The sequence below is a fragment of the Neolamprologus multifasciatus genome, chromosome 11 (genome assembly GCF_963576455.1).
Source record: "Neolamprologus multifasciatus chromosome 11, fNeoMul1.2, whole genome shotgun sequence".
NCBI lineage: Eukaryota > Metazoa > Chordata > Actinopteri > Cichliformes > Cichlidae > Neolamprologus > Neolamprologus multifasciatus.
This window is the reverse complement of record NC_140449.1, coordinates 21,817,890-21,840,719: the sequence shown is the minus strand read 5'-3', so window position 1 is coordinate 21,840,719 and position 22,830 is coordinate 21,817,890. Positions and strand designations below refer to the sequence as shown.

The window sequence follows — 22,830 nt, the reverse complement described above, 5'->3', positions numbered from 1 at the left end:
AATTTTTAACCTTTGTCGTCTTGCCTTCAAAACTGGGCTTTGATTCAATTCTGGATTAGTTGAAGCAACCACAAACAGCGCAGTGATTAATGAGAACAATCTTTTATTTGTGTTTTTTTTGGGGGGGGGGAGGAAATCTCATACTACATCCAAACAACCAGCACTGACTGGTGGGCTGGGCATCATCGACACTACTGATGCAGCAGGGCAGTTGATCAGTTAAGAGTCACTATAAGAGTTATCAACCACATCGGTGAAGATACAGGAGACTAAAATCCCGTTAGGAGAGCAAACAATCACTGAATGAGGTGATAAAGGCAGATAAACCAACAAGGAGCGTATCAGTAGTGTGCACAGTCCATGCACAGGTGAGAAAACGGTCATGATGAAAGGTCAAGTTGGTCTGAGTGAACATCATGTTCAAGTTACTGAGCCACGTTTGTGAAATCCCCGGTTAAAGAAAACAGAAGTCTCTGTAGAAGAAGTGGATAGATGTGGGTCCGAAGACAGGTGCAAATAGCCGAGACTGGGGTTGTTTTGTTTTGTTTTGTTTTTCCATTTGAAAAGTCTTTCTGAGGAACACTGAAGATCAAAGATGTTTCAAGGTGCAACAGATCATCCAAAGAAAGAAAAAAAACATTCAGTAATACAGAACAACAACAATAAGAGGGATAATCATAATAATCATAACAATAATAATAGTTGTAATGGTAACTACTCATCATGGTCATTGGAGGATTAAAATCACACTATTACTAGTCGTCCCTCCCCCAGGGAACATAACATAGTGTACCATGCCCCTGTGTAGGTGTTGTTGGGTACACAGAGAAGTTCATAGATACAGTAAAAAGGAAGGAGCAATAACAGGATTGAAAAAGCACTAAATAGCAACAAGTTTCGTGGATCGACATAGGATCAACATTTTGGCTTTTATTTCTCCCAGAAATCTGAGAAATTAACACATTCCACTCAATGGGGGTACTCAACCCATCTCCTGGAATACATCAAATACACAAAATAGTAGAGGCCTATCCAATATACACAACAATTCCCCTCCCTTCCCCCCACCACACCCCTGTAATAATGCTAATTAAAGTGTGTTCAGTAAAGTAACAACGTGTGTTTTTACAGGGACGATTGATTACTACTGCAGAATATGTTACAACACTGAGATTGAACTGCTCTGTGCACCTTTCAGGTGCAAGAGAGTCACAAAGACAAAATGCATTGGGAAGAATTTGCACATAACTGTCAAAGGACTGCCTGCAAGTGGGAGCAGACAGAAATAGAGACATCGGATATAGAAACAGGGGAGCAATTCAAAGAGAGGATGAAGAGGAGCAGAGTTACCCAGGGCATCACAACAGGCTTCCACAGGCTCGGGAAATATCTAAAAACACCAGAGCAGATTGAAAGCACTTCCACTGGGATAGTGAAAAAGTAAAAGAGCAATACACAGAAATATGGGCTAGAGGAAGATGTACCAGTCTCATAAAGTTAAAACCAAGGTAAAAAGAGCTAATATTATTAGCAGGGGGGAGGGGGGTGAAGTTGTTCTAATAGAAAATAATATACGAGACTGGCCAAGAGGATAGAGCTGGACTGTATACATGGTGTCTCTCATTCTGTCTCCCTCAAGCATCCCCAGTGACAGAAACATAAAAGGAAACAAATTAAGTGCTTGAGTAAAATCCACAAAATGTCGAACTACACGTCTTTAAGATAATTTTGCTCTCTATATTACAATTGTTACATGCCTTCTCAACCCTGCTGCTGCATCCTGGCTATAATTATAAACACAAAAAAACAAAAACAAAACCATCGATGGCTGACAACCTGTTAAGCATCTCCTGACTCAACTATGATAAAAAGATATTTACCGCAGCTTTCCCCCATCTCTGTGTCCCCATCATGTAGAAAATATACAAAATTATTCTGTAATTTGCTCTCCCTCTAATTTTTCTGAAGTATTATAAAAATATACAATTCTCCAATAACAAAACTCTTAAAAGTCACATCTTTCATCTGTTAAATTATTCTCTCTGTCTGCCACTTTTAAGAGCCGACACCTCAACGAAACAAGACACCTGAGCTTCAATGCACAAACCTTCTCCTCGTCTTATACATTCATCATCAACATCATCATCATTGTCATCATTATAATCATAATCAGCTTGACCCCCTTTATGTCCATCAGGTTACCCCAGAAATTCAGAGTCTTAGATTGAATCCAGCTTATATTTCTCCTCGTCCTAATTCTTCTCCGCGCTGCCATCACTGGTCAGTGAGACGGTTTTCGTATTTACTAAGTATGTTACGACACCGGCCCAGTTCCTTCCTCATCTCGGCCACTTCCTGTCGGAGGGCGGCGTTCTCTCGCTCCAGGTAGGCGGCGCGCACTGATATCTGGTTCTCCTTGAGACGGCGGGCGTCCCGGGAGCGCTTTGCCGCTTCATTGTTTTTGTGCCTCCTGGTCCAGTACTTCTCATCCTACAAAAGGACCGAAGAAGAAAAACAGCACATATGGATTATTCAGCATGCACCAATGCAATCCACTTATTTTTATTGGGGAATTTAAGGATTATTAGGTATAAAATGTATAAAGAAAAGAATCAGTGACTGTTCTGACTTGTTTCTTAAGAAGTGTGTAGTGTTTTTTCTAGCCTAACTTCTACAGCTATGTGGGTGTTTGGCAATGAAAAGACACTTCTTTGTTGTTGTTGTTTATTTGCATACGACATCCTCAGAATTTGGTTACTGGTTACTGTCTGACAGCAAATAAAGTAAGCAAACAACCTGCATGTGCCACACACAGCTGCTAAAAAACTGAATTGCTGTCTTCCTTTTTTTTTCTGGCTGTAGAATATTTTATGGACTTCCATAAACTACAGAGTGAGGATTTGCACAGTTTATAATTCTTTATACTCAGGAACAAGTCATCAATCTTATAACTTATACTGGGCTTTTTGTTTATGTAATCTCTGTTTTTATTTTGCAGCTCCCGTGTTTGTTGGTTGTGCATTATCGGATGCCCTTCATTGTGAAACTGTTCTGTCTTTTACACTGTTTTCATTAAACTGAAGTGCTAACAATGTAAAATATGAATGCAGACCCAGGCGTGTGCTCATTTCTGATAAAAATAAATATATCAGGTAAACAGCTTAGCTCTCGCCAGTATTTTCCTCAACTGATCATTTTCCATGATCATAGCTGGATAATTGCCCCATTAGTCATCGGAAAAATGAATCTCAAACAATGTGGACAGTGTATTAACCATTTGAGCCTCTCAAAGCTTTATCTCTGGTAAATCTAGATGGCATTTTCACTATTTTACGACATTAAAATCAATCGATACAAATTTTAAAAATAACTGATTTAATTACTGTTTTGCTGCTTTCAAACTACTTCAGTCTCAGGGCATAAACTGCATGTAAGCCACTTGCATCAATGTTGTGAATACCTCAGCAGCCTCACCTTCATGTTATCGGGTACCAGGATCTTGCGTGCCTTCTTGATCATCGGCTGGGGCTTGAGCTCATCCTCGCTGAAGGAGTGCCTTCGCGGATCAAAGTTCTGCTCTTCCGACGTGTTGGACATAGCCATGTCTGAAGAATCCATGTCAAACATTCCAATCACATCTGGCCCATTCCCAGTGGGTGTGAGCAGAGGTGGACAGGAGGATGAAGAGGAAGAAGAGGGTGACTCACAAGAGTCATTCATTCTCCTTTGACTCCCTAGAATTAAAAAGAAGATAAACCTAAGTACAATAAACACTTTGACAGTTTTTAATGGAAGACTTTTTGACACTTTTGACAGATCAACCACAAAAATAAAAAAATATATGCAGCACTCCCATGATAACCACCAGATGGCAGCAGAGAGCTATGTTTGTTAATAAAACAAACATTGCTTTGGCCTTAACCAAGAGTTGGCTGGTATTTAGTGAGCTTTCACTGGCAGATAAAAGATTTCATAGTCAAGGTAATGTTTAAAGTATACTAAAATAACAAATGCAATATAATTCAATCATGTAATCTACAAATTTTTAGTGCACAGATTTGTGGATGTAACTAAGCAACAAGCTGTTAAAGCAATACCTAAATTAATTAATTGAAAGCCAATGCTAGCTGTCTCAGTAAGATTTTAGCCATCTCGTGCTAAAAACATAGCTTCAATGCACCTTGGCACAGATTACCCACATCTCTAAGACACTAATGGGGGAGTGGAAACTTTTTTTTTCTTCAATATTTACCCTTATTTGTTTTGTCAGTAATGGAGGAAAGCATTTCATTATTTTAAAAAAAAGTGTTCACTTTGTTGAGATCTGATCACTGATCTCTTAACCTCTATGGATGGAGGTACTATCTATCTTTTTATCAGGGTGGAAAGACTTCATCATGAGATAAAGGTAACCTCTCAGAAAAGCTGTGCCATGTCAGAAATGGGTGCAGATTTCCTCTTCATTTCTTACCCATCTGTATAATTTATTATGCATCTGTCGATAATGGGAAACTAACATCAAATTAGTTCTTTGTATGTCCCACTGAGTGTGCTAATGATAAAATAAAAACATAACCACAGTCTTGATGTGAATCCTCTGGTCCACAGGCCACTGCTTTAAGAATATATAACACACAATCACCACTACACAAAACCTCTTGGCCCAAAGCATAACCTTGACAAGTTTTATCACATGAACTGCTGAGAATGTACTTGTGGACCAAAGCTAACAACCAGAACAAATGCAGATAGAAAAATCTATAAGCGGAAATGTTATATAATGTGTTCTCCCTCCTCTCCAATCCAGTTTCTTTAAGTGGGGCCGGTATAGGGTGATGTGTCAGCCCACCCCCCTGTAGGGCCAATGCACCTTACTCAACTGGCTTTTCTTTCAAAGAGCACAAGCCTCCATTTAACTTCTATGTGAATCCAGACAGCTCAGTCATCATCCTTGTTGTGAATGTATAAGCCTGTCCACATGCAAGTGAGGCAATTTAACAGAGATGTCAACTTGACTCAAAGCTCCTCTATGTGTTAGCTGGATACCTAACAAGGTATCTACTTAACACAGCACTGCAGCCTCCCAAATATGGACAAATATCAAACCCAGGGTGAATATAATGAATATTTAATGTGGTTTAATAGAAAAACAAGCCGGCAGGTTGTTGGTCTGTATGTGCTGCCAGCTGCTGACTATATTACCTGTGGATCCGTAGTATAACAGAACCTACAGCATGAGTAATGGCTATATAATAGACAGGTAATGTGAGGCCATATTTTGACACCAGGTGAACACTGTTCACTCACACTCCCTTGGCAATGCCTCCGTACTACAATAAAACTATTTAAAGTGGTAGATGCACCGGGGCACAATCAGCAGTCAGATCTACGTATTGCTGAAAGCTCTTGTGGATATGGTTAACCAAGTGTCGTGCTGCTCAAACCCAACAGCAGGAACTAGGTAGTGCCACCACCTGTTGTGGTGCTTTGTTGGAGTGAAAACCTAAAAGACCCTGCAGTTTTACTGGCACCTCTCACCTCTGACTTTCGGGCAGGTCTGGAACGCAGATTTGCCAAGAAGATTTGGTGCATTTTTTTGTTCACGTTTCCACCATTAAATAACAGCAGGATTTCATTTTTGATTACATGGCCCGACATGTGCCCTCACACTTTCCAGGACTTGTACAACAGCATTCCAAGAAAGCCCGAAACCATTGCGAAGGTAACAGGGGTCATACTCCTTGGTTACCTAATAATTGTGCATCGTTAGGCCGTCCGATATTTTGTGAGTACATTTGTGATGTTGCAGTTTAGCATTAAAACTCTAGTTTTATAAGCTTTGGGAGGCTTAACAGGAGGCAAATAGCATCTAGACGTAAGACTTTAAACAAAGGGACATTGATCAAAAATGCAGAAGCCTTTATCATGCAGTATAAATGTCTTATCAGAGTTTATGAACGAGTGCTTTGTAATTGAAGGAGTGAATTAAAGGTCTTCAGTCAAGATCCCATAAAGTATAAAGCTCCCCTCTTGATATCAGTGCACTTATTGTCATTCATTGGTGATCATATGTTCGGTGTGAAGTCCAGCAGGCACAGGGAAACTCTTCCTGTTGTCCCCCCCCCCCCCCCCCCTCCTTCTCCTCTGTGGACTCCTCCTACATGTCTGCTGGCCCTGCCTCTAGTTCTCTCACTCCAGTACTCCCAGCCTCTGCACGTGTAATGACGCGTGCACATGGCTGTGGCGTGTGAAGTGGGGAGAGATTTAAAGACACGCAACCGCAAACACTCCACACACACTGCTGTCTCTCTCTCTCTCTCTCTCTGTGTACTGTTTTGACCCTGCTGCACAATCATTATTGGCCGGGAGTGAATGCTGATTGTGTTGTACACTGCAGTGCACAGATCACATGCCAAACTACACCAAACTCTCTTGTCATAGCTATGAAGTTGATTCATCAAATAGCTCAGGACTCCTTATTTTGCTTTACCTATTTCTTTTCAAGTTCTTCACTGCTCTTCAGCTTTTTGTTTTTCTCCCAATCAGTTTTTACCTTGCAGCCATGCAACCAAATGGTCATGGTTTCATGGTTAAGGTGCAAATTTTAAACTCTGTTTTCTTTTTAAAGCTTACTTTGTTTACATAACCATGTGATCTCACGGCCTCAGCTTGACCCCATAGGACAGCGAAATGTTTGATCGCCATGATAGTCACCGTGAAGCAAGAACAGTTGAAGTCCTGAATCATTAGCCCACACTCCACATAACCCTGTTTACATCACAACTATTGTTATTAAACCAAAAGGTCTGCTAGTCGACCAGCAGCAGGTGAAACTTTGTCAACTCTGAAAAGCTTGGAAACCATTTTCCACGACTGTTGCTGTGAGGTGATCTTGACAATCCCTAGATAATAACCAGTCTCTGCACTGGCCATAACAAACTAGTCAATATTAGTCAACTCACCATGCAGGCAGTCGGTTCCTCCTGGAAGATTCTGTGGCTGAGCCACCTCCAGACCGATGAGAGATGGAGAAGAAGAGGTAGAAGGTGGTGAGGATGAAGATCCAGGTGGGGATGGGGGTGGTAGGCACTGGGAGCTCTGGTTGGGCACAGCTGACTGCGGGCTCTGTGAGGGGATCTGGGCTGAACAGGAGCTGTTGTTGTTGTTGTTGTTGTGCATGCTGCCCATTCCATTTTCAGTTAGAAACTCCTCCAAGTCCATATACTGAAGCTGGAAGAGGCCCCCATCTGCAGGCACAGTGCGATCCCACAAAAGAGGCCCCAGGAACTGGTTGAAGTTTCCTCCTCCATTTCCACCTCCTCCACAGCCATTACTGCTATTACTGTTGACTATTCCACTTCCATTCCTCATTGGGCACACTCCCAAGGAGTCCTCATCGAGGTCCAGTCTGTCTTTGTCTGCCAGATGGGAATAAAAAGCAGACTTATTAGTGGAATATAAAAATGGCGATGCTTACTTTTGGTGTCATTTTAACAGGTTTCAGTGGACAAGAAGGTGGCCTTGGGATAGTTCACGCTTCGGCTGCTTTATGCTAAAAATCTTTGTATTTGCACAGAACTAAATGGCACGGCCAATTTATTCAAACGATGCACTTCTACAAAATCCCCTTCTCCGCCTATCTCTCATACAATCACACACAGAAACACAGATGGGCCCAGATGGTAGCTGAATTGCAGCATTAACCAACAGCCAAAACCGATTTGCTGTCATAACGTATACACAAACTCCAGAACAAATCTCACAATAGCCAGGGATACATTTGGCAGAGAAAACGCACCCAGAACGCATGCTTGCATGGGTTTAGATTTACAGCTAAACCAAAGCATGTTATCACCCAGTGTAATCTAGATCCTAATTTGAAGTTGCATCAGGGATTATAATTCAGCTCATCTGGCCATGGTCACTGAGGAGTCATCCTGAGCACATGTCCTGGGGCATGAAACCTTTGTGGCCTTTACATATGAAAAATTACTAATAATGGTACATATTTTTTTTTACAACAGTAATAGTGGATGGAAAAGATTTATCCATGCTTTTCCACTGCGTAGAGAAGAAGGCAGATTATGCTGGTAAAGCAACACTTTGACCTTTTATTAATTAAATTCACAGAAGGGTCTCACCTTTCGAATCGCATGGGTTCTTTAAACGCTGGTCTCCTTTCATGGGGTGCTGCAGGAGGGATTTCAGACCTGCCATAGAGTTGAGGTGCCCCCCTGTCAGGGAGCCTCCAGGTTGAGTACAGCTTCCAAACTGTGGGCTTGCCCCAGCTGGGAGGTCTGGGGTCGGAAGCTGGGAGAGTTGCCTGGACATCCTGGACCAGACGGGTCGCAGAAACACACCTGGGGCACTTGAAGGGGCGAGGCGAGCTGACAGGAGTACCTACCAATGGGACAAGCAGGCTGGATTGTGGCTGTGAGCACAGGAGGGGTGGGGTGGTGGGCAAATACAGAAAGGTAGTTTTGAGACTTATCTATGCAGAATAGAGCATCTGTTATATTGTAATTACAGTCATGACATTGGCATGGCATTATGTCAGAAAGTTTAAATTACACACGCAAACTCTTACCTTTCACTTGTAGATATAAAGAGTTCCTTATTTCCCTGCAAAAATATTTTCCTCGAAGTACTCCATTGCCTTTGGATGTTGTAGATGAAGCTGTTATTCTCGGAGAACAGTGTGGGAGGGACAGTCAGACCATCTGATTAGAAATACTGTCCATAATAAAACTGCAAAGGCGTGAAAATCCCGCACACACACTTTGCACGCACAAGGAAAAAAATATTACAGTAAAAACTTGAAGAGCGATATCCCGAGTTAGTGGTGCGGTAATTTAAAAAGAAATACTTATAATAATGAAAGAAGATCGCAGAGAGAGACTTCCTCCGTCAAAACAAAACTGTCGTGGAGAAAGGAGCATTAAAAAAAAAACAGCCAGCGACGCGAGCTGTACGTGGTCAGATGACAAGTTGTATTGCTGCTTCTCTGCTGTCGCGCTCTGCTGTCCCTCGGTGGGGAGGGGGTGGTTGGAGAGGCTGGAGGGGGTCGTTTCCTCTTTCTGTCTGTACTTTTTTTTTTTCCATCCGGTGGATCCAGTCACGGGCGCACGGGCTCGGATCTGTGTTTGGGCCGCGCGACGTCCTCCTCCTCCTCCCGTTTCTCTCTCTTTCTCTCAGCTGGAATGGACACGGGCAGTTCACGTGACGTCACACCTCGAGAGAGGGGCGGGGCCCGGCTTTAACCGATCTCTCAATTTTCGCCTAAATTATTTATGAGGACACACCTACCCCTCGTGCCACACCTCGAGGGGAGCAGCAGGTTGTGTTGTTTTTCCCGACAGGTTCAACCACAATTATTTTGTAAAAAAAAAAAATAAAACTCAAACAAGAAGCAGGAAATATGTAAATTAGTTTAAGCGTCACCATGGTGATGGGAAAGAAACCATAAGAAACAGCTAACTGTGCTGTAAGCTGGGGGTTAATGGCGCTTAGGCTCGCGCTCTCCGTTGGAGCATAATTTGGCTTTCTCTAATATTCAGGCACTGCTGCATGACTTTTCCAGCTTCCTTGTAATCCACGGAAAACGTGAGTGCGCCGTTTTTTCAGGCGAGAGGAACGCTTCTGCACGTTGCCTGCCGGCGTACAATAGCAGCTCAGGCTCACGTGTATGAGGCACGCGGAGACGAGGCCCGTCTGCTCACAGCTCGGGCACTGATAGGCCCGCGGAGAGCTGCTGCTCCGCCCTTGCGCCGGAGCCGATTGGGCAGAAATAGGTCGGACAAGCCCGCCCGCTCGGATTCCCTCCCGGTGCATGCTACTGCCGCGTGAGACCGAGCAGCTCGAAATACAAAAAAAGCGCGAGGGTTGTCTTGTCTACTGTACAAGTTGAAAAGCACATGCAAAACAATGCGTGCAGCAGGAATTCACCCCCTTTGATTTTTTTTTCCTCCAGAGTTAGACATGCAGAAGTTGACGTAAATAGATTACAGACAGACCAGCATACAAAAGACGCATTGAGTAATTGCATTTGAACAATATGCCCTGAAAATAAATAAGTGAATGCAACTGGAGGCAGGAGCACTGGAGGAGGAGGAGGCAGCCCTGTGTTCAGCCCTGTCCCGAGAGTCCCTTTTTTTTAATGATTATTTTTCCGAATTAACCTATCAGACTCCAGTCTTGTCCAGCTGTGTTCTCCCAAGATTATAACCACGTGTCACCCCCACATAAAAAAATATCAGCGTGGATGAATCATCATATTTTGTGTCTACAAGCAAGCCAGATCATCAGCATGAATTAAAACTCACAACACTTAAAGAGTTCTTAAATTAAAAATACATATCTGCAGACAACTTATGCAAAATTAAATGCACAGAATGCACAAAAATCTGCTTATAAACCACATTAATTTCCAGAGGGGAAAAGGTGCTTTTAAATTAACTATGGGTTACTGAATCTGGTCAACAATCTTTTTTGTTTCATTAATCTGGAGCAGACAGCCACACAGCACCAGCGTCTCCAGTCCACCCCCCTATCGCTGTAAAATCCATGTGACTGCCACACTCATCCCCATCAGGCCAAGAGCACACCATAAATGAGTTGCTTACTGCCATCTTGTGGAGCCAGAAGTGAGTTTTGTTTTTTTTTCCCCACAACAGTCATATGTGCAAGCTTTGATCAGTAAAAATCATTCTTCATCCTGGAGGAACTTGGCTGATAACATTAGTAAGTCTAAGCACTTCAATGAGCTTTATTAGTGTACCTACATCCTGATAACCACTTAATCCAAAGATTGATGTGAACGTCATCCTTGACTTTCACATCAAGTCATAAATGCACTTTACATGCCCTGACAGAAACAACTCACTCATGTTTTTACCATTTCCTGGATATTGCAGTGAGTAACTCTGAATCAGAAATGAAAGGAAAACAAATTATTACACTTAAGGTTTATTCATTGCTGAAATATAATCAACTACTGACTTCTCAGTAAATAAAGTGATAGAAATCTACTAAAACTATTATTTTTCTTTAGAAGAAAAAAAACAAGGCTTGACAGGGGTATGACCATTTCATATGAGTGAATAAAGTGACAAGATGTATTTTGAACTTATTTTTCTTTAAAAGAAAAAAAAACAAGGCTTAACAGGAAGAATATGATTGCAGCTCAGCAAAAAGTAAAAAGGTAGAAGGGATAAGTATAAGATTGGCATGAAGACTGATTGGGTTACACACACATAAATACATGGAATATTACATTTGTTTCTATCATGATAGGTCCTTGTTTTAACACACTGTGAAGTACTGTAGAAATAATCACTGCTAAAAAGAGCATACAAATAACATGAGATAAACATGTGTTACAGTCCACTTGTTTAACCTGTTTTCAATCTCTTGGTATAAAAGCTAGGAAGATCTCAAATAAATGAAGTAAAGTGAACATCATAAGCAAGGCTTCTTGTAAGTTTTTCGTCATTTTGGCAGGAGAGGGGTCCTTGTAATGCTAATTACCAGCAACGTTGACATTTCATCTATGTGTGATTAAATCACTAAGGAATATAGAGCAACTTTCAAATCAGGTTTACACTACAAACTTCTGGGGATATACTGAATAAACCATCACATACTGTAGGAGTGATTTCACAACCTCAGCAAAAAACTTGACCAGAGAACAAACATGCACTGACAAACTATCAACAAAGGTCTTTGTCCCCGTGTCCCTACTCCTAATAAATGCACTTTACATTTTTAAAAAATCCTCAGAGCCTCTAATTGAACAACAACAAGACAAAATACACAGCAGAGACGTTTATCATACAGCAAGAGGTGTAGCGGGGCTTCTAGTTATGGGTAAGAGATACATTAGCAGGTCATTTCACCTAAACTTCTCTAGTAACTGCACAGTGTCAGCCAAGCATAGTGTCAATGCACTTAAGGGGTTAATTAATGATCCTATGGAAACAGTCACGTCTTTGAAAACACCTTCCAACATAATCTGGAAGAATTTCTGGAGATATTTTATAGGACACTCTACAGTAGTTGTTAACACACTCATTCTAATAGTCAGCAGAGTAGATGCAACAGAGACACGAGGCAAATTTTCCTTAAGGCAGCAGATGCCTTTTCAAGTCCCTTTTTTTTCTCTCACTTCCTATTTTAGAACTGAAACATCCCTCTTGTATGCCACTCTCTTCAGAAACCAGGAAGCTCAGTATCTGTATGGTCCCTGTAGGAATGGCATCTCCTCATGACCCTCACGGGTCTGTCTTTCTCCCGGTCTTTTTGAAAGCTTCAGCCTCATAGCATCTCCCCTCTGCAGTCCTTTAGCCCTGCGGCGGCAGGACACTTTGTGCCTGTGAAGAAGGGTAGCGTTCCAAAAGCGAGCTGAGCAGCGTCTGCAGGAGAAAGTCCCTCTGGCACGGTGGGAAGCCCGATGAATGAAGACTGCCAAAGGCCTGTGAGACTGCTTCCCACACACACTGCACCTAAGTCGCTCCTGAGTGCTCAAGGCTTTTTGTGGGTGTTTAACTGCCATGTGGACAAGCAGCCCCGCTTTATGGGAAAACACAGAATTGGGGCATATTGGACAGCCAAAACGTTTCACAGGAACTTTGAGAGATGACAGGATCTGCACTTTCATTCCACCAGTGTTGACAAGCTTATATCCACCACCACCTGATCCTCCTCCTCGCCTAATTGTCAAACGAAGAGAGCCTTGTTTTTTATTCAACTGCCCTCTTATTGTACAACTGATCTTTCTCTTTCGTTTGATTCCATCAAATCTGACTAAATCTTGAGATTCCCATTTATTTCCCTTCCAATCTCTCCAGTTGGACTTTTTTTTTTTCTTCTTGTGTCGTCTCATGTCATCGTGTGACGACTGGACGTCGCAGTCGAGGGTTTGGTGGGGCTGGGTGCCTGACTGATGATGGGGATGATGGTGGGAGTGATGATGATGGTGATGCAGATGATGATGTTCAGTGGAGGGCAGTTCCGTGAGGGGCTGGAACGGGGCCGTGGTGTGAAGAGTTCGGCTACGGGATCCAGCTGGATATATGTGCTCTCCTTTAACTCCAGCTGGAGAATGCGGGTGTTGCGGGGGCATGACTGTAGAGTTGGGAGGAAGTGGCTGAGAGTAAGCTGGGGCCGCAGAGGCAGAAGACTGAGTAGCTGCAGCATCATAAAAGAGGGGAGAATAACCAACTGGTGGCTGTGGGGGTGCTTGTTGATGGCTATGAGTGACAACACTTAGACTTTGCCCTCCGTGGCCTTCGTTGGAAGGTGCCATCTGAAGCAGTGCATTCGTGGCAGCCTCACTCTCAGAGGTTGACTGATTAACATCACTCCCACCTCGGTTGTCTCCAGACCCACTGTTGCCTTCTTGTGGGTTAGACTGTTCAGGGCGGGTCATGCCATGCTGAGACTGCTTGTGTCGAGTGAGGCTGTTAGAGTAAGCAAACGCCTTCCCACACACCTCACAGCAGAAGAGCTTTTCACCTCCACCTTCATGGACCGTCTGGTGATGGGCAGTCAAGTGAAAGTGGTGACGGAACGACTTCCAGCATATAGCGCAGGTGTAGAGTCGAGGTGGCGGCGGGGGCTGTGGTGGGGGTGGGGGAGGAGGCTGCGGCTGGGGGTTGGTGTCTTGAGGCTTGACGTCTTGGGAGTAGGGATAATAGGAGGAGGTGCTTGGTGCTTGGTTCTGGCTCCGGTCTTGGGCCACGCTACATTGAGGATTTGGGTTAAAGCTGTTAAGGTTCTCTGGAGCCGGTGTGGTGGGCACCTCTTCCATCTCCCCTTTCTGGTGGAGTTTACTGTGCCTCCTGAGGCTCTGGGAGTAACCAAACTCTTTCCCGCAGATGCTGCATTTGTAATTCTTTGCCCCGGAGTGGACTGTTTGATGCTTGCTGAGGTGGAAAGCTTCTCTGAAATACTTCCCACAAACAGTGCAGTGATGGGGCTTCTCTCCTGTGTGGATGCGATCGTGCCTGCGCAGGGTTTCGCGGCGTGCAAATCCCTTACCACAGACACTACAGAGGTGAGTGCGTGGGAGCCCGCTGGGGCCCATTCTGGGGGTGTACTGCCTACGTTTTGGGGGCTGTCCGCCAGCTGCAGGATCTTTCTTAGCTCTTGGTTTGCGGGGACGTTTTGGTTTGGCAGTAGGATTCTGCGCGTTGCTGCTCATAGCCTCTTGACTCCCACCACCTCTGAAATTCTTATCCATACCAGATGTGGATGAAGGTGAGCCCAGAGGTCCTAAACCAAGACCACCTAGCAGACCTCCTATGATGTCTCCCCTGTCATCCCCTCTATTTCCACTGTTACTAGCTGCTGTTATAGCAGAGATTGCATTATTCACAGAGCTAGTGACATCATCTTCTGAGTCATCCAGTAGAGAAGAGAGGGGCAGGTGGGGCTGTTGCTGCGGATGGTGGTGCTGGTTGTGGGTCTGTGAATGTGGATGCAGTGTTGGCGCCAGGGGTGCCTTTCTCAGAGCTGGGCCCGCCATCCCACTTCCACATGGGGAGGCACCAGAGTAGCATGGAGATGGATTACCTTGAGAACGGTGGTCATCATGGTAGCCTGTGTAACGATTCCGAGAGTAGTCAGTGGGGTATTTACCATCTGCTCTGTCCCTGTCATTTGAATTCCCTCCCCTTCCAGAATGAAACAGACCATCACATCCTAAACCTGATTTTGGTTCTCCTTCCCTCACAATGATTACACCATCCTCTTCCTCAGTTTTCCCATAAATAACCCCTCTATTGCTTTGATAAGTTCCCCCTCCTCCATTACCTCCTCCACCCCCTCCCTCGACTCTGTCCTCACCATCAGTTCCTGTCTTGCTGCCCCGTTGTTTGGGTCCCCTACCTGGCTTGCCGCAGGTGCCTGAGGCAGCATGGTTGAGTAGAGAGGTGCTCTCACGGAAGGCACGACCACAGGCGGGACATCGGAATGGCTTTTCCTCATGTATCTTCTCATGCCGTGTCAGTGACTCTCTACGATTAAAAGCCCGAGAGCAGGTGGAGCAGCCATATGGGCGGGCTGACGAGTGTATAACACCATGTTGCAGGAGATGCCCTTTTTTCTTAAAGCCTTTGCCACAATCAGGGCAATGAAATATTTTGTCTGGGCTAGAACAAGAATTGGAAGAGGGTTGGGGAGGTTCTTGGGTCGAATGGGGAAGGCTTGGATCAGACTGTGTTTTTATGTGAACAGGGTTTGGGCCAGTAGTGGCAGTATTGCTAGTACCTGCTGCGGTTGGCTCATGCATGCGCATATGCCTGCGAAGGCTTGAAAGTTGAGGGAAGCTTTTGCCACACTCTCCACAGCTATAAACTGGCTCTGTGTCAGACTCTGTGGTGTTGGGTTGCATTGAGCTCTGGTTATCAGATTTAGAAAGGTGAGAATCATTAGTAACCAGTACTGAGGCAGCAGTGGAAGACGGAGCAGAGGAGGAGGAAGAAGAAACTACTGATGAGGATGAAGATGATGAGGCAAGCAGGGATGACGGTTCTCCACCCATGTTTGACATACCCACCCCGCTCCCAATTAAAGCTGGCGGCTGACCATGATTTAGCCCCCCGTTACTACTAGTGCTAGGATTACCACTGTGGCTACTGTGCCCATGGTTGCTACTGCTACTACTGTTGTCAGATTTTCTCTGTGGCAAATAGCCGGCCATAGCTTTCTTCCTCCTACTGCTACTGCTGCTGCTATTACTACTTCCACCTCCGCTGCTTTCCCCTTTACCGTCATCCTTAGACAAGGATAAATGAAGCGGCAAAGGTAGGGGCAAACCTGCTTCCTGCTGCATCAGAGAAGCTATCTGATTTGACGAGAGTACAGGAATGCCCTGGAAGTCAAAGCCGCCCAGCGATGAGGGCTGAGAGCCTGGGTGGAGAGGGTGATGAGGATGAGAATGAGAGTGAGGATGAGAAAGGGTGTGCGGTGGAAGCTGCTGCTGCTGGGGTGGTTGCTGTGGAGTCTGCTGTGGCTGGGGAGTAGAGTGGCCATGAGTGTGAGAAGAGTGCAAAGCAGGAGGCGGAGCAAGGCTAGTACTAGGCTCCCCGCCTGTCTGACTTAAGCCAATGCCTAAATGGTTATGAGTTCCCTGTTGAACAAGAAACTGTTCTAAACTAGCATTAGCAGGCACCCCAGAAAGAAAATACTGATTAGCGGCTAACATGCAACTAAACTGTTGATGAAGGCTCCGTGCATCAGACTGGGCCCCAACCAACTGGTGTCCCAATGAGCTGACTGCACTGCTGCTAGAAGGGTTATTAGAGGTTGCCACAGAGGTTGAAGGGGAAGGAGAAGAAGAGGAGGGGCCAGGTGATGCCTGGGGGACAGAGAGGCCGGGATGCAGAGGAGGGGGGGGTGGAGGTGCTGATGTTACTAATCCTCCTAATCCCCCAGCGCTCCCACTACTGCTACTTCCCCCAGCAAAGTGCTCAAAGCGGCCTACACCTGGGTGTAATTGCTCCTGTGCTAGTGCTGCCTCAGACGGGTGGAAAGAGCGCAGGAACTGTGGATAGCCTGAAGAATGGCTTGAGCTGCTGCTGCTCATCTTGCTTGACTTTGAACGAGAGCTCTGAGATGAGGAAGGCTGTTGTTGTAAAGGTGGGGGAGGAGGGGCACTCATCTTGGCAAAAATGGAGGCAGAATCAGAAAAGGCGTTACCTCTAGACCCCTGCAGGGGGCCCAAGCCAAGTCCAGACAGAAGAGCTCCAGGGGACTCAGCCTGCTGCTGCTGCTGCTGCTGGAGTTGATGCTGGTGAAGCTGCACTTGCTGCTGATGCTGTAGTTGCCGATCTAAACCAAGGCCTTTGAATTGGTGGGCCTGGTGCCCACTTAACATCTCTATAATGTCCAGATTGTATTTTCCAAATTGGAACATTTCCCACTCACTGGCACATGGGGATGCAGGTGCCAAACCTCCAGCACTAGGGGCGGCGAAAATGATCCCACCACTGACTGGTGAAAGACAAACTTAACCCTAAGGGTGAAACTAACCTACGACTTCTTTTTCAAGAAATACTTAAATGATAGCTTAAAACTAAAAGTTCGTCTCTCCAGATTGTTTAGGTCTGGTGCTGCTACTCTCTGTTGATCATCCACTGCCCACGCACTACTTCCAAACTGAGAGGGGTAGCCGAGACGACAATCTGATGATCAGACGGTAAAACGTGTCTTTTGGCAGGTAGATAAGATCCACCTAATTTTAAAACTTGCTTAGAATAGTTTTTATTGAGAAGCAGTTCAAATGACGACTTCTTGTTTCCTTTACTGCGCTCCTTCACCTAAGCAAGATTCCTCATCGGTGTTCAGCCAAGAAGTTCCTACAGCTGAAAACACAAAATCAAACAGGGGTGAAAGTCATAGCATTACTACACCTTCTATAACAGTCCTTTAATTTATTGAGGAGAATTTGTACATGCTTAAATCTCAGCCTCAAATTAAACTGCAGCAATACACAGACTATAGTGAGGATGACACAACCCACCAATAAATATGGCATTTATACCTAAAGTAAATACTTCTTATAAATGGAAACATTTAGTTGAGATGTGACCAATACACAACTACTGCTGTTAGACTGGAAAAGTGAAGGTTTCTACTGGTATTAGGAAAAGAATCAATTAACAAATCAAGCTTAGCATTTCACAGCTACTGAGCAAACTATTAAATACATTCAACATTTTACAATTTGTAATGACTTACCGGTATGTAGTTCTTGTGGACTGCAGCACAACTAGAATTGCTGCATAAAGGCCAATTCCTTTATTATTAGACTCATAATTGCTACAGAAGACAAAGTTATTTTTTAAGCATTTTTAGTGTCTATGCTTACAGGTGCACGGTATGAAACTAGGCAGATTTTTATCTAACCCTTTAACCCTAACATGCTGCAGCAGTTTGTGAAGAATCTCGTGTGTTTTACATTATGAATACAGCATGTGCGTCTCTCTAATAACAACAGTTACTCAGGAAGATGTAGAGAGAGAGACGTGTGTCAGTGTTCCACGAAAAACCACATCACACAGCAGATTTCTTGGTTCTGGTTAAGAGCAGGTGTGTCTGTGTGTAAAAACTGGTTGTTTTGACTTCTTAAAGCCTTACATGACACGGATTATATGTTATTTTTACTGATTACTTTAGTAAAGTGACTTCTCTCCACCAGTGGTGAAACAACAAAGACATTTTGCATTACTTTTAACCTACACTACTTAGACACTAGCCACTTCTTGCTATATTTTACCACGTGTTCTGTAAGAATTCACAACTTCAGTAACAGTTTTCGCATTTCAATCTCTTTTACATAGTGCAAGAAAACATGAGTCGGCGTTTATTGTAAACGTACAGTCAAATGTAAAACTGAGTACACAACATGATTCAGTAGCTTGTGGTGCCACCTTTAACAGCAATAACTTCAAGTAATCATCAGTATGCACTCATCAGTCTCTCACATCATTGTGGAGAAATTTCAGCACAATCTTTATTACAATGTGGCTTCGGTTTATTTAAGGTTTGTGGGTATTCATTTAAGCACAGCTCTCTTGAAGTTGTGCCACAGCATTTCAATCATGTTGAGCTCTGGACTTTGGGCAATTGCAACTAGGGCTGCCACGATTAGTCGACTAGTCACGATTATGTCGGCTATCAAAATCGTTGACGCGTCGTTTGAAGCTTTATAAGATCCCAAAAGACGCAGGAATAAGTAGTAGGATTTAAGAGTGTAATAACGGACTGAAACAGAAGATGGCAGCACTGCATGTACAAGGATGCCAGCTGCCGTTAAACCCCGAAGAAGAAGAAGTGGTGCCCGGTAACGTAGCTGTGTCCAAATTTAGGAACCGCATCCTCCTGTGCCCGCATTTGTAGGCCAATTACGTTACAGCGACACGACGAAGACTGTACAAATTCGCAGACTCCAACAAATGCAGCCGACAAATGATTAATTTCCCCAGATTTGAAGGATGGGTCGGGTGTATACTTTGTGGCCCAACCTATCCCAGAATTCATAGGGTGGCCCTGCTCAGTTTCCATCAATGGCGGCAGCTAGTTAGTTTTAATATTACTCTTATTATTCTTTCTGGGTCACAAAATAAACATTTAATAGTCGACTAATTGCAAAAATAATCGGTGACTAGTCGACTATCAAAATAATCGTTTGTGGCAGCCCTAATTGCAACGCCTTGATTCCTTCCTTTTTAAGCTGGTGTGCTTGGGATCATCGTCGTGCTGCAAGACCCAATTTCAGCCAAGGACAGGTGGCCTCACGTGTGACTCTAGAATACTTTGGTATACAGAGGAGGAGTTCATCAACTCAATGGCTGCAAGGTCTCCAAGTTTTGTACTTGAAAAACAAACCCAAATCTTCAACCCTCCACCACTGTGCTTGACAGCTGGTATGAGGTGTCTGTGCTGATACTCTGTGTTTGTTTTCCACCAGGCAATGTGTAAACACACACCTGAATGCTCCAGACAAGAAAACTGCCAAAATGTCTGCTTTTACAGTTTCTTACCCTCTTAATTCCTATGGATACAGTAAGGGTGTACTTAGTTTTCCACAGGACTAGTACGACTCATTAAATCGCTCTTGTTCTCATGGCTGCATTTCAGAAGGTTTCAGGGTTTTCAGTAGAACTCAATCCTTGTGATAAGAGAAACTTCAAAGATGCAAGTTGAAGATACAAATTAATTTAATGAGGTTATTCACTCTTAAGAATCCTTTTAAAGATAAGTTTCTGTATAACTTGAATTATTAGACACATGGGAGCCTGTTAGCCAATTATCAAGACTTCACTTTCCAACATTAAACTATCCCATCATTTAAATGCAAATAAAACTGCCTTGCAAAAAAATAAAAATTTCATTCAAATTTGGCAATAAGTCATGCACGTTTTAGCCCCAAAATGTACAAAACCAACAATGGTGACTTAGACTTATTTCAATGTTATTGTGTCAATTATCACACAATTCAAATGTTAGTTTTAATCTTAAAGGTCCATGAGCAGGTTATAATATACATAAGGAATGTTTTTAAAAAGATTAATAGTAATGATCAATTACCTGAGCAGGTATGATGGATGTAATTACACAGCAATAGTAGGTGTATAGTACCTTAATACAGATCAACAGGGTGGCTGATCTGCAGATACATACGTATATTTCTTATTAGCACTTTTATTTTTACTTCTTTACGCTTTATGTGATTTTCTTGTGCCTCGGGTAGCAATAAACTTGAACCAATCTAACCTCCACTACCAACAAGCATGGGCACAATCTGCATGGCTTATTAACAAGTAGGCATAAATAGACGTTGCAATAAAAAAAATAGTATGAAGTTGTTCCAATTTATTCGAATACTTGGATGGCTTAACGTGAACTGTCTACGGCAGATTCACTCACTTTGCTCACCTCTTAAAAAATCTTACCGTTTCCTCTAATTGATGCGATGAAGCTAGAGGGGAGTGAGCTCCCCGGGCAGATGAGGAAGATAATCTATCGCACATTTGACTGCCTCTCATTTTATAATGCACCTCGGCAATCCTGTAAAGAAGGGCAGAAAATGCTCAAATTAACACAGTGTCGCTGTACAGTGTAAACATTAGCAGTCTGTTACAGGCGCCAGTTATAACGGATGCACTTGAGGTGGCATCCTGAAATAGTATTGGCTAACATTTGGAGGAAAGTGCGGGGAAGAAGAAAAAAAACACACACAGAGAGAAAACATTGGAGGCGCTTGCATACAAAACTTCACGGTTCTCCTTAGCATCGTATTTTACACTGGCTCGGCGTGTTTAGCTGTTTGCTGCCACACACACGCAGTCTACAAAACCACATAACCGACCGCCCGCTAATGTTAGCCGTCATTTTAAACCACAAAAATACAGGCACGCCGACTGCCGTTAACACTGTGATGCTAGCGTTAGCATATACATCTGCGTAACCTATAATCGGCAAATGTTTACCTACGCATCCAGTTGCAGGGCACAGTTGCAGACGGATGAGGCCTGTCACGCCTTCTTCTAACCGCCTAGCTAGCTATCGTCCGCTTCCATTTCTGCGTGCTGTTTTCCAGTCGTTAGCCAGAGCCATTTTCACTGATGCTGAGCTGGGTGAACGCTTGCACCGTTCCCCCCAAGAAATCGACGCCGATGGGTACCGCTGCCGCCTCCTCGCCATTTGATTACGACATGTTGCGCTGTCAGTGAGGTTTTGCTTGATGTTTCGGCGGCCGAGAAAAATTAGGATGCTCGGTGATAATATTTTTGGGTAAAAGTGAGTGACGTGTGCTCCCTTAACATTGGTCCTTTCCGGCCCTTGTAATATTTCCGGGTAGCAGCAGCGGGGCTCACAGACGGCGGTTTAGGGCTCACAGCGGATTCAGCACCTTTGGTTGCATGCTGGGCTAAAAGATGAGCATTTTCACATCGCCTGCTACATCAGGGTACAGACCCTGTGTCATTGTATTACAAGTTATCAGTATCCGTGAAGCACTTTACTTTCACAGGCTCCAATATGCATGCCTTGGAGGCCTAGAATTACTTATTATGTTATGCTACACAGGGCATTGAAAATATATAAAATTAAGTGAAAGTAAAAAAAAATATTTTCCCACTGGTGATTTGAGCTGCTATGATTTTGTGGTTAAGCACAGGCCAGCTGAACAGAAGGCTACATATCAGGAGAATGAAGCCTGTGTGATCCCTAATAGCTAAAAATTCCGATGATCACCAGAGTTATTAAATGTATTAGTTTTTATTCCATTTAGATTTTTTTAATGGATTTTTGTGTTTCAGTTTAAATTTTTATTAGTTTTAGTGTTAGTTTGGTTATCGTTATTGTTATAATTATTAGGTTTTAGAATACAAACAACACATCAGCACAACACATCTGCCATAGTCTCAGTAAACAGTGTATGTTGATGCTTATTTGGTTTGCAAAGAATAAACTCAAGAACAATTTCTGCTTATTTATATTTGATTGCAGTATTGTGTCAGTTGGGCTTTTTAAAAAGTCTAATTCTGAATTTAGGTAAATAAAATGTCAGGTGTCACAGTGATGCAGTGCCTAGCACTGTCACCTCTCAGCGGGTTTGAATCCAGTTGTCCTGCAACCTTAAAATTGGATGAGCGGTTAAGAAGATGGTAAATGAGCCGGTACTTATGTAATGCTTTTCTGCTCTATTTAAGCACTCAAAGCATTATCTTACTGCAAGCCTCATTCACACACAGGCTTTTTCTACACCAAAGCACTTTTAACATCAACTAACCTGCAGAGTAGGAGAGCTGTCAAACCAACAGCCCTCTGATTGGTAGATGACGTGCTCCATCTCAAGATCTACAGCCACAGGTGGATGGATGAAACTAAAACGTTTGTTCCCACATCATTTTATTTTTCTGCTTACTTTTTGTTAACGGTATAAATCTTGGCATGTATCTTTTTTGCAATTTTTTTTAAACGAGTGCACATTCACATTAATGAACCATTAAAAAAAACACAAATATATAGAAAACTTAAGTGCAGTCTCAAAAACATGTGGATTACAGATCAGAGTGACTCTACAGAAATGCTAAACATTCACACATTTAGTTTTTTGGACTAAGCTGTATTTAAAATCATTTGTCAGGATTTAGAAATGCTTTTAATTTTCTATATTTTCTATATTTCTATACAAATGTAGAGGGTGACAGAAGGGGATGCTAGGGTTAGGGTAAGATGGAGGGAGGTGAACTGAAGTGGCGACCCCTAACAGGAGCAGTCCAGTGTTTTACCTAATTTGTCTGGATGTGTATTAAGGTGTAT

At 43.4% G+C, this 22,830-nt stretch overlaps 2 protein-coding genes across 9 annotated transcripts; both read right to left on the bottom strand.

The window, feature by feature from the left end:
• Positions 1 to 86: 86 nt before the first annotated feature.
• On the bottom strand, positions 87 to 10,669 carry dbpb (D site albumin promoter binding protein b). The gene is made up of 5 exons (XM_085176171.1): positions 8,588 to 10,669; positions 8,142 to 8,431; positions 6,963 to 7,418; positions 3,475 to 3,734; positions 87 to 2,490 (listed from the first exon to the last, which is right to left on the bottom strand). Exons 2-5 carry the CDS (start codon positions 8,329 to 8,331, stop codon positions 2,275 to 2,277), a joined length of 1,122 nt encoding a protein of 373 aa, XP_085032297.1. The 5' UTR covers positions 8,332 to 8,431; positions 8,588 to 10,669; the 3' UTR covers positions 87 to 2,274.
• Positions 10,670 to 10,949: 280 nt separating this feature from the next.
• Positions 10,950 to 21,498, bottom strand: LOC146508392 (uncharacterized). Of its 8 annotated transcripts, XM_085176146.1 has the most exons (4): positions 20,998 to 21,490; positions 20,457 to 20,571; positions 17,740 to 17,779; positions 10,950 to 17,363 (listed from the first exon to the last, which is right to left on the bottom strand). In XM_085176146.1, the coding sequence occupies exon 4, from the start codon at positions 16,913 to 16,915 to the stop codon at positions 12,224 to 12,226; it is 4,692 nt and encodes a 1,563-aa protein (XP_085032272.1). In that variant the 5' UTR covers positions 16,916 to 17,363; positions 17,740 to 17,779; positions 20,457 to 20,571; positions 20,998 to 21,490; the 3' UTR covers positions 10,950 to 12,223. The 8 variants fall into 8 exon arrangements, with proteins under 8 accessions (XP_085032272.1, XP_085032269.1, XP_085032268.1 ...); XM_085176143.1 differs by having other exon boundaries at positions 10,950 to 19,424; positions 19,579 to 20,571; positions 20,998 to 21,498; XM_085176142.1 differs by having other exon boundaries at positions 10,950 to 20,170; positions 20,998 to 21,498.
• Positions 21,499 to 22,830: the final 1,332 nt, after the last annotated feature.

Excerpts from the sequence above, each read along its gene's own strand:
- dbpb (XM_085176171.1), bottom strand. The coding sequence starts at position 8,331 with ATGTCCAGGCAACTCTCCCAGCTTCCGACCCCAGACCTCCCAGCTGGG. Across the intron at positions 3,735-6,962 it reads AGGAACCGACTGCCTGCATG|GGAGTCAAAGGAGAATGAAT; the intron begins GTGAGTTGACTA and ends TTTTAATTCTAG. Across the intron at positions 2,491-3,474 it reads TGGTACCCGATAACATGAAG|GATGAGAAGTACTGGACCAG; the intron begins GTGAGGCTGCTG and ends GTCCTTTTGTAG.
- LOC146508392 (XM_085176141.1), bottom strand. The coding sequence starts at position 16,915 with ATGTTCCAATTTGGAAAATACAATCTGGACATTATAGAGATGTTAAGT.